Source organism: Nothobranchius furzeri, chromosome 17, assembly GCF_043380555.1.
Source record: "Nothobranchius furzeri strain GRZ-AD chromosome 17, NfurGRZ-RIMD1, whole genome shotgun sequence".
Lineage (NCBI taxonomy): Eukaryota > Metazoa > Chordata > Actinopteri > Cyprinodontiformes > Nothobranchiidae > Nothobranchius > Nothobranchius furzeri.
In genome coordinates, this window is record NC_091757.1 from 33,492,875 (window position 1) to 33,504,433 (window position 11,559).

The following is an 11,559-nucleotide window of genomic DNA, read 5'->3' on the forward strand; positions in this document are numbered from 1 at the left end:
TTTGGTTCTTGTGTGGTAAACAACAACAAAAAAGCTGATCAAAACAGCTCTGAAAACTAAAGGAGGGATGCATTTTTTCCCCTGGCTTAGCTCCTGGTAACGCTGAAATCGAGTCATAATTTAATTCTACTGATCTGATTCTCATAATAAGAGCTTATTGTAGAATGAAAATCTAACACCTAAAAAAAATTAAAGGCTATTTTTGATATAAGCAAACAAAACCGCAATCTTAAGGCGAATCATGTTAAAGCACAATGAATTCAATAATTAAGACAACAAAGAAACAAAGACATTTGAAAATACACGAGGCAGTGCAAAAATGTCACACCAGTAAAATAGCGCTCAAAAACTCATAACAGATCCTGAGAAACTCAAACAAATCCCAGCATAATATAAAAAAATCTCCAGGCCAGCCCCAATCTGATTTAAATTATATATAATAAAATGGAAGATCCCACATTTTCAGACAATCTCATTTATTTGACTGACAGCCAGTTAATGTGGCTGCTGGTAAATAATAATAATACAAGATTATACAACCACTCCTCACCAGAAAGAAAGGCCTAAGTCTTTGCCAGATTTTTTAAAAACAAAAACATCTCAGGCACAACATGATGAACACGCAAGTTTCACATAAAAAGGTGATTTTTGTACCGTACACACACACACACACACACACACACACACACACACACACACACACACACACACACACACACACACACACACACACACACACACACACACACACACACACACACACACACACACACACACACACACACACACACACACACACACACACACACACACACACACACACACACACACACACACACACACACACACACACACACACACACACACACACACACACACACACACACACACACACACACACACTGAATTCATTAAATTTAGCATATTTTCAGATGAAATTAAATTAATTTAGTCAGTCAAGATTACAGAAAAAGACAAAACTGCAAATAAAATATTTGCTGGCACAAACTTTATGGAAAGAATAAATCAAATTGGAGGGAAAATGAATGGTTTACACCCGAAAACTCAACTTAGTTATCCACGTATCGTTTCTGGCAACAGCAATACTGGTGTGGAGAAGGGCCACAGGATGGAGGGGAGCACATCTCAGACATGTTTGTGAAACAGGTTAAGTTTCAAAATCATCCTTGGAGTGAAGCTAAGCACTTAGTGGAGGTAACGAGATACATAAATAGGAGAGCGCCCATCAGCTCGACCAAAACTGAGGAACAAAGTTGCTTTTCATCCCAGAACTACGAGCTATGTCACTGGCCAAATGCTAAAACTAAATGAAGTCAAAGCGGACTCTGATAGGAGGGATAAATCAGGATTTTGTCCACAGTGTGCTCATCCTGGTCACATCATGACCGGCTACAGGATGCAGCAATCATTAAAAGAGGTTGAAGAGGACATATTCAAAAAGACCGGCGAGGGGGTTAGGGGGACCTGTGACTAAATGTTAACGCACAACATGGGGTAAACATTTATTTTTCTACTTGTGCTTTTTTACCGTGTGAACAAAGTCATGGGGCGAACAGGAGACAGCAGAGGACGTGCAAAACTAGAACATGAAGTGGCAAAGAATCGAACGATTTAACGGTCAGTATAAATGCTGAGTGGTCTGCTAGTGGAGCATACGGGACTGAGGTTTCTGCTGCTTCTCAAAACAGCTCAGCTATGACAAGAAAAGGAAAAAGGCCACAAACGAGCACAAAAACATGCCGCCTTCTCAATGCGGCAGCTTTTATGCTACTTAATTAAAATCCTATTCACAAAAGTAAAAATAAATGAACATTTGTGAGCGATTAGACTTAAAAATATTTTGTGAAACAAAAAGGCAGCCGGGCACGATGAATGAAAGTAGGCAAAATAAAAGGTACATTTTTGTGATTCTTAATGGAGCTTAATCATCAACATTAATCATCTCCCCATAGAATTCAACCGCCTACATGATTGAAAAAATCTTTTGTGCCGTAAAGAAACAAAACAACGACATTAAAACGTGTGGCTACTGTTGGACATGTGTGTTCCTCAATAGGCATCAGGGAGAAGCATCTAACATGCGTTAACACACACCAACAGTTTAGTGAAACCAAACCTATGTTTATGTAAAGGCAAGCAAAGACAGCAAATTAAACATCAGCTAGAGCCGATTCAAGCCTAAAACCCTCCGTCTCTCAGTTTACGGCGAGCAGAGGATGGCACGTCAACAAAAGGCCGGCTAGATCTAAATGGAAACCAAGACTTCCAAGCGCAGAAGACCAGATGTCTCTCACATAGAAGCTTTATTTTCTATTGTCCGTCTCACTTATGATTTATATTCTAGATTACCAATTAACCCAAGCAGCACCATTTTCAATCTGAAGGTAAAATGTCTGCCCAGATGCTGAGCAGGAGTGTTACATACAGTGTGCTTCCTTGCTGCACCCAGTACAAAACAATGCTTGTAGTTTATAAAAGGGCCCAGATCAAATCACCTCTGAGCATCTCTTAGCTGCAGAAATGTGGCTTCATCCATGAAGACTGGCTTCTGGAACAGAACAGACCCCCCCCCCCCCCCCCAGCTTTGAGTAGAAATGGCTAACATTGTTCAAACAGGGTCAGCAGAGGTGGATGTGAAACACACAGAACACACTTCCAACATCCCCTTTTTCCTACAAAAGGAGTGTTCGCTTCATCTGGCAGTGGCTTTCCCAAAAGTTAGTCTCCTTCTGACCTCCATTGTCCTGATTTTCCCCACGCCTCCGGTTCTCCCGTGTGTATGAGTTTACCCATGCTGCTGCTGTCACCTTGAACTCCTCTCCTTCTTTCTCTCCCTTCTTCACAATCCCTCGTTCATTTTACACCTCTTGATGTTTCCCCACTGTTGGTCTTAACTCACAGTCGGCAAAGGCAGAAGAGGGTCGGGATGAAAACCCCGAATGCAACGAGGATGGGAAACATGAGGCTGCTGTTGTCAGCTGCGTAGGGGTTTGGTGTTCGGGGTCCTGACTGGACTCTGGACTTAGAATCTGTTGAGACCTTTTTCTTCCCACCCTCCTCACCTCCGTCACTTTCCTCTTCTTCTTCTGCTTCATCTTCCTCAGGCTTCTCCAGGCCAGGGTGAGGTTGAAGCTTTGGTACATCTAGAAAGAATTTAGCAGATCAAACAAACAATGTTTTCACCGTTTAGCAAGACAGTTTTATATAACAGTTACAAATGCATTAAAAAAATAAAGGTCTAGCATTTTAGGAAGGAAGGCAAACGCGGCCTGTTTGGTCAGATGTTGAAAATCACATCTTATGATGTGAAGAACTCAGCTACCACATTTTAGCTCAGGGTCAGTAAAATGACATGAGTTATGGGATATTTTGTGTTTGCTAATGTTGATTAACTGTGGTTGCTAACAGACAAACAGAAGCAAAAACATTCTTGCCTGCCTCTTGACCTTTTGGGCAAGAGCATAAATCTACTCAAAACCTGCAGTAATCTCAGAACTCACCCTCTAACGTCCCCTTCATAACATAGAGAGCACAGATCTTTGGGTTGTCATAATAACCCTGTAACAGGAGGAAAACAGGTCCGTTAGTAGGTAGCCAATACAAAAAACAAGAAGCGGAGTGAGTCTGTAGGACCAACATTAAATACCATATAGAAGTGGTTATGAACACCTTTTATATCACATAATTCAACTAAACTGGTGTTTTCTTTGACACTCAGGATGCTGAACAAAAAAAAAGATTTAACCCTTCCGTTAGATTTTGGTCAAACATACGCTTTAAAGATGATCAAAATGTCACTGTGATAAAACAGAGCTGTGCGAGTGGCAGGGGTGCCCAATCCTGGTCCTGGAGGGCCGGTATCCAGCAGGTTTTAGTTTTAACCCTCCAACACACCTGAATTCAATCAGCAGGTGATTAACAGGCTTCTGCAGAGCCTGATTAACTGCTGCACAGGTGATTCAACCACCGAATCAAATGTATTGGAGCAGAGAAACCACAAGACCTGCTGGACCAGGATCAGGACCAGGATTGGGCACCCCTGACTTAGAGAATACAAATGTAGGCAATTAGCTACCATAAAAACAGAAAGCCGGTCACTGCAGGCTGTTAGTCAGAACCTACAAATGTAGCCCAGAAGATGTTTCAGAAAGCTGCTAGCGAGCCATCATCTGTCGGTGCACAGCTTTAAAAGCATTAAAGATCGAGTGAGCTACTAAACACCTCAGTGCAGACTTAATAAAGATAAACTTGAACTAAAGCTTCAACTGACCTCAGTCGGACTACATTTAACAGCTGAAGGCTGACAGTCTTTTTCAGAAACCTCTTTAAAGCAAATCATGGATAAACTTTATTAACACGCAAAATAAATTAAATACAGTATAACTGCTAAATTTTAGTTTGTTCCACAAAATGACAAAGTTTCTATATTTTTAAAGGATATTAATAAAAAAATTAAAATAGGGAATTTACGATAATTCAAGACTTTAGGGTGACTCACAAGAGAGAAGGCACATTTGTAGTTTAATGCAATGCATCATCAACAGACTGAGATTAGCAGAAACTCATTAAACCAACTAGCCAAAAACAAACATTTATTATGCCACATGTCATTAAAATTTTGTTTTCTTTGGGATCAGAAATGGCAGCATAACCGTCTTATCGGGAAACGCAGCAGGCTGCAAACATTCTCACAGCGCTGAAGACCTGACCTAAAGACGAGCCCGTCAGGAGCAGAGGGAAATCCAGCTTTTTACTTCAGGGTTTAGATTTAGGTTCCTTAATCTCCTCCAATAGCCAGAGTGAGTTGGTAAGTACTACATGGTGACATGCTCTTCATTTGATGGATTTAACTACGTCAATTAAAACGGTCCTGAGGTTAAAATACGGTTTTTATAAAGCTATAGAAACAGGATCCTTAAAGCAGACATCTGGAGTTTTCTTCTCTGGTGGCACCATCTAGGGGCTGAAGATGTATTGCACCTTTAGCTCCATTTCTTACTTCAGCATTAAGGCTGGAAGAAACGCCTGTCGCCTGAAAACTAAAAAAGCAGATTTTATCTTGTAATTATGTCACAGAAGAATGAACATGAGGTTTACAAAAAACCTAAACAGAAAATCTCCAACAATTTGGGAAACATTGACTTATGCAGGTTATAACAATTATTTCAGTCTTTTCTTAGTGTGTAACACAAGTGCTAAATGTGTATTTGTGACTTAGAAATGGTTTAACTGGGTTAAAGAATGGTTTAACTGGGTTAAAGACCGACATGGACTCTCATGGAAACAAACACTGAGCATTTTAATCAAGTAGCCGGTGGTCCCCGTTTTAGTTATTTTCTCTTTGTAGTCCTTGTAGGCACGAGTGAATAATTCTTTTACACTCTCAACCACACCCAAGTTTCTAGCATCCAAATATTGTGCTGCATGGTTGCTTTGTGCTTTCATTCATGTTGATAACAATCAAGTACAAATCTGGACTTGAACTGGTCCTATACAAAACAATTATTTTCTTTCCGACACGGTAGTTTACATTTATTGTCCTCATGTCAGCCAAACTTCCACTGCTGAACACATAAATTGAATCTATGGAGTCGTTTTACATACAGACTCACCAACTTCACCCTCAGGTTCTGTGGCTGCAACTTTCTGCTATTGTTCAGATACAATTTTACTGAAATTTTGCACTTGGTCTTTACCAGTTGTGGCACTGCAAATTATGGTCAGACATCCTCACGCAGGTCTACTTTTATTCAAGGAATGTTGTTATAAGAGTTCAAATGTAACTGCAAACCTAAACAGTGTTGCCAAAAAAAAAAAAGTTTCTCCTGGCAATCCCTCCAAACAAGCCCAACTTGTTCACTCACCTTCTGATATACCATCATGAACTTTAACACACCCAGTGTGAAAACCGACTACTAATATACCTAAAGAGTCTTTAAACTCTACTTTAATTGACACACTGATTTTTTGGCTACGCAAGGACATAAAACCTCTGACTAAAAAGGTTGACTCGTCTTCACAATAACAGTAGATGCAGCAAAGACTCAGTAGTTCAAAAAGTTGCATCATGTAAGAATGAAGTAAGAATGACATCCTGTGGTAAAATTTGGTTACTGCTGCCCATTTTACACTCACACACTCACACTCTCACACTCACACACACAGGTGACTAGGGCTGCAGCTATTGAATATTAAGTATTCAAATATTCTACCGAGTCTTCTGTCAATTAATCGAGTATTCTATTTGAGAATGTTTCAAGTGAAATGAGATTGTGGTCTGCTGCTAAAAACAACTAAATTATAAAAGGCTCAATAATAAGTGTGTTAAATAGGAGTTTCCTCTTTCCCATCTGATATTTATAGCAAATACATATTTATGAAAACATTTTGACCTACATCTCAGTAACATTTTAGGTTTGTATTAATATCACTCATCTTAGTCAAAATAGCACATCTATTAGGGATGGACAATATATTGGCATCAATATCGGTACGATAAATAAAACCAGGCCGATATTAACAACTGATATTTTTTTCCAACTCGTCTCCATTTGTTTGCCTGTTTCAGAGGGTGAGGGGAGTGATGTGTGGTTGTTTAGTCATGTAAACAGTGAATGAAATCATCTCAGAACCGTAAATGTGTGTGTTGTGTGTACATAAGAACGTAAATTCAGCTATAATAATTTTCATTCTATACGAAGTCTGCTGATTTTAGAAGCATTAATGTCAGTATATCGGTATCTGCAAATACCTGTTATTGGCCATAACAGTGAATTTACTATCGGATATCGGCCCAAAAATTTTACATCAGTGCATCACTAATATCTATTTATAGCCACATATGATCAGTAGAATGTAATTATTTCTTTACAAGTTCAATAGTAAGCTACTGGAAATGCTAACATTTAAAGGGGCATTATGGAAGTTTGACAGCCAAAACGTGTATAGAAATAATAAATTTCTTCTTCATACATTCTCCTGCAATGCCCTGGTCCTGTAGAATGAGCCCTGGCATTTTTACTGTGATTGCCTGTTTTTCTATAAAATCACAGAAAAAGAGAGTTGAGCTGAGTTGCTCGGGTCGAGCAGGCTGCTTCATGCGCGTTCACGCTCAGGCATCGCCCGTAGCATTTGCTATCCGTAGCTTTAGCAGCAGAGAGTGAGGTAGTGCCAACTCAGCGACTGTCGCTGTTCCTAACGCCTAGTGATGAACCTAGCTACATTTCTGAGGACCCTTAGCTACTTTCTTCTAGATATTTCCTGCAAATTAGCAACAAAATAGCCATTTTCGCTAAGAACTGTTCTTTGAACGTTGTTTTAGCTGTAATCAAGGATATAAATATTACAGATACCACAAACGTCAGCGGTGGTTTAGCTCATCTAGTTAAACGTCGGACTTTCGTGCAGGAGACCTGGGCTCGATTCTGGGTGAGAACATAGTTTATTTAGAGTTTGTTTTTTATATTAATGGTATTTTTTTTACAGTAAGATGCCCACATTTTTATTTGAGACTCGCCGAACGGCATTGAATTCATAGATAAAAAAAGATGTGGGTTCAACTTTCATTTTGGAACAATTTTTCAAGCAAGGGAAGGGAATGATCTGAGCGTGTAGGAAGCACGGCTCCAGTTTGTGCAGAACTCTGTGGCTAGGTTCCTGACAGGCACTAGATGTCGAGAGCACATTACCCCAGTGCTGAATGCTCTGCACTGGCTCCCGGTAAAATATCGAGCTAAGTTTAAAATCTTAACTCTCGTTTATAAGGCCCTCCAGGGCAGTGCCCCCTCGTACATTACTGCGCTTTTGCACAGGTATGCTCCATCTCGGTCTCTTCGCTCAGCCAAGCAGGAACTTCTGGTGGTCCCCCGGTCGAAATATCGATCGAGGGGTTGTCGTGCTTTTTCTGTATGGCTCCAACTCTGTGGAACGAATTGCCACTGAGCATTAGGCAGGCACCATCCCTTCAAGTCTTTAAGTCTCGTTTAAAGACTCATTTTTATTTGATTGCGTTTTAGCGCTAGGGTTCTTTGAATTGCCCTGACATTATGGTTTTAATTCTTCTTTTTAACCCAGATGCTTGATTTTATTTTGTCCACCATTTGTTTTTTATCGATTAGTCTTATTCCGTTATCTCGCTTTATCTGTAATATTGTTTGCTTGATATTTTATGATTTTATGTTTTTATCCTGCTTTTATGCCCATGTACTGGGAATGTTTTTCTTATGTTGTTCAGCACCTTGGGCTTCCGATAACATTGTAGAAGGTGCTCTACAAATAAAATTTGATTGATTGATCTTAAACCTTTGTCGGCTGTGCTGAAGAGAAAAGGTACAGAACCAAATTATTTAATTAATTAGCTGCGTGTTCTCCTTTGCTCTATCCTCCGTGTAGTAGAACTGAAAGCAAAACATCTCACTGTGTGTTTGTCTTTTTAACACCCTAATTAACAGCTGAAATGTCTCCCCAGCCTTCCTCAATGTCTACTGGAGTGGTTCATCACTGAATTAAACAAATCAGCTGTGTTAATAATATAAAGCATGCAGGAACCATGCTGGAACCAGACTGCAGTGCCAGGTAAGTCAGCTCAATTTTTTTTAAGCCTAACAGACCAGATCGGTAACTCTGAAGTTGCAAGTGGAATATTCTGGCCACAGGGCGATAAGGCTTTTCATTAATCCTGTAGAAGGGTCATTTTAGCACATCCTGGCTCAAGAAAATGATCTAAAAATCTGAAAAAGTTGCAGTGTCTCTAACTCTTGATCCCAAACTTTCTCTATTTCCTCCATGGTACCTAGATTACCAAACTGTGCACCAGTAAAATGTGTTCAGACTGGTGTGCACATTCAACAAAGCCTCAAATCAGTAAAAAATATTTGAGGAATTTATTTAATCGAACCATTCAATGACTTGTTTCAGCCCTACGAGTGACTCTTTCTCCTGTTCCATGAGTTTCATGGCTGTTTCCAGCTACAGATCAGCACCTTAAGATTCTAGATGACGAGCAAAGGCGAGTCACACACAGTAAGTCGATAAGTAGATAAGAATTACAGTAAATGTATTTAATAGTTGATTATTGAAAAAGTTGCTTGAGATTTTTAGCGCCGACTGTTTCCAATTCACAGTTAGCATTGTTAACTCAATGTTAGCCACTAGCCTTCTTTAACCGATATTAGAGTAAAACAAATCGATGCTGTGGCTTCTTAACGGTACAAGAAATAACTTCTGGGCCACTCCTGTTAACTGGCCACTCCTGTTTACTGGCTAAAGATATTTACAACACACTTTTGAATATAATGTTTGTTGTCAGTGAGGCACCGATTCAATTACTTACTGATAATCAATGTTTAGACAGCCCAAGTGGTACAGAGGATCTGCCAGTTATTTAAATGCACCCTATTTGTCTAACATTAACAAATAAGACACTTTGCTCCTTTTAGATATAAATAACTCACCTTTACAAACTCCACTGTGAGCTTCCCACTGAAAGTAGATACCTCTCCTTTCACACTCAGTTTGCCTCGTTTAATGGAGAAGGGCACAATCTCATCATGAGCAGTGCTGTGACCCACTCGCTCAAAGATATCCAGGTCCTTCACCACCATGTGGCCATTTAGACGAACATCAAACACCTGCAAATACATTTTTCTCTTGTTGTTAATAATAAACATCTTATTCCGACTCCCACCTCCACCCCATCTCACACATGCAGTGACATCAAGAGCACACTGTATTAAAAGAACACGTGACATGCCTTTCAACTGTTTCAGGTGAAAAACTGAATAAAAAATATTTTGTCTCATATAAAAAGGTAGAACCGTAAAAACATTTTTACTCATTATTTACCTTTTGCTGTGATTGTGCAAAGTAAACCTCTGCATACTTCATGACTAGTATATACTCTCCTTCCTCACGAATGGGAACCTCGTATCCAAAAGTGTCTTCGTTGTAGCGCTCTGTCTGGTACAGAACCTGGTCTTCTGGACTGGAGCGCAGTATTGGCAGGCGCATCCCATAATCGGATGCTACAAGGCATAACATCATTAAACCGAGTGTGCACTTTGACCTCTGCAAGACCTCCTAAACAGTATCGCTACTATAACACATTTTAAGACAAGCAAAGTTGCACCCCGAGTTGTGTTTTATGAATTCAGTATGACAGCCCTGGTATGGATCACACACAGAAACCTCGATGTTTAGTAGCTGCCTCACAAAGGAAGCGAGATTGATTGCGGTTTATTTGAACATGCTTCCTTTCCATGTTGAGAGAGGCGGGGCTGCAGCCCTATATGCTGACTCCTCATTAGTTTGTAGTTACTTGCGGAAGCATCTGCTGGAAGTGTCTAAAAGAAACATCTAATACCGTTTAAATGTAGCTCAGTCTCACATGCAGCTCAACGAGGAAAGCGGGCAGCATAAAATGACCACAAATAAATGGACCAGTAGACTCACCTTTACCGATTTTCCCTTCCAGAGGGTCTTTTTTGAAGTGGATGCCGTGAACATCCACATGTGCTTCCCCACCGGCATTAACAGCCCAGATGACCCGTTCTGCAAGGCTTGGGCCCCCGCTGTCCGCCCAGCTCCGCTCGGACAGCAGCGACAGCACCGTTGCCAGCAGCCCGGCGACGAGCTGCGCCGTGACCCGCTGCATTGCCTCGGTCTGCTTCTGGTCACACAAACAGTCAGCGTCGGTGTCCGCTTCTTTTTGAAACTCAAAGTCACTTTGTGTATAAATTAACGGTTCCGCATTTAAACACAACACACACAAGGCTGGCGAAATGGGCAAGACAACGTGCCTCAGTGACATGAAACATGATATCCTTAAGTTAGCTACCATGCTAACGATCCAGCACAGGGTAGCATTTGCCCAGAGATGCGGAAAATGACAAACATAGCTTGTGAACAGGAACTCTAACTTAACGTGGGCACATTCATGACATGCCAGCATGTGAATTAACAATTTATATACAACGTATAAGGAGAAACAGAAGCGAGTAGTCTAGCTAACCTACCTGTCCAACCAGAAATTCTTGGTGAATGAATGCCCGGCTAACGTAAATGCAAATATCTCTCACCTTTCCCTTCCAGAGATGCCTTTAACCTCTGTTTTTGGTCAGTGTGTATCAGCCGTGTTTCTCCCGTAACCGACTCAGCAGGTGTCTCCTATCTGAACTGTTCGTTAGCCTTAATGTGGAACTATTCCGCTGGCCAAAGCCTTCAACTGACTTTCATTCAATTTGTGTGAATCCAAAGTAACATTTGCTCTGCAGCCAGTTTGCAGGAGGTGGAACGGCGCATCCTAACTTACGTTTCCCTTTTGTGGTGATTGACAGGCCGTCTGTCCAATCAGATTCTCAAGTTCAGGTTTCCTTCTTCATCAAACACGTTACATATTATAGACCAATCACATTCCGCTTGGTTACCGACTAAAAGCTGAAAAGTACAAAATTTGCATCCGTCTACCAACCACAGTGATAGTTTTTATCTTCAGTTATCATTTTTTAATTAACCAGCTACATTGTCGGTACAAAACACTTC

General features: G+C 40.5%; 1 protein-coding gene across 2 annotated transcripts; it reads right to left on the reverse strand.

The window, feature by feature from the left end:
- Positions 1-2,726: 2,726 nt before the first annotated feature.
- mlec (malectin) lies at positions 2,727-11,263 on the reverse strand. 2 transcript variants are annotated; one of them, XM_015972046.3, is made up of 6 exons: positions 11,097-11,263; positions 10,471-10,687; positions 9,865-10,043; positions 9,474-9,650; positions 3,522-3,579; positions 2,727-3,164 (listed from the first exon to the last, which is right to left on the reverse strand). In XM_015972046.3, the coding sequence occupies exons 2-6, from the start codon at positions 10,670-10,672 to the stop codon at positions 2,917-2,919; spliced, it is 864 nt and encodes a 287-aa protein (XP_015827532.3). In that variant the 5' UTR covers positions 10,673-10,687; positions 11,097-11,263; the 3' UTR covers positions 2,727-2,916. The 2 variants fall into 2 exon arrangements, with proteins under 2 accessions (XP_015827532.3, XP_015827533.3); XM_015972047.3 differs by having other exon boundaries at positions 10,471-10,684; positions 11,097-11,218.
- Between the last annotated feature and the right edge of the window lie 296 nt (positions 11,264-11,559).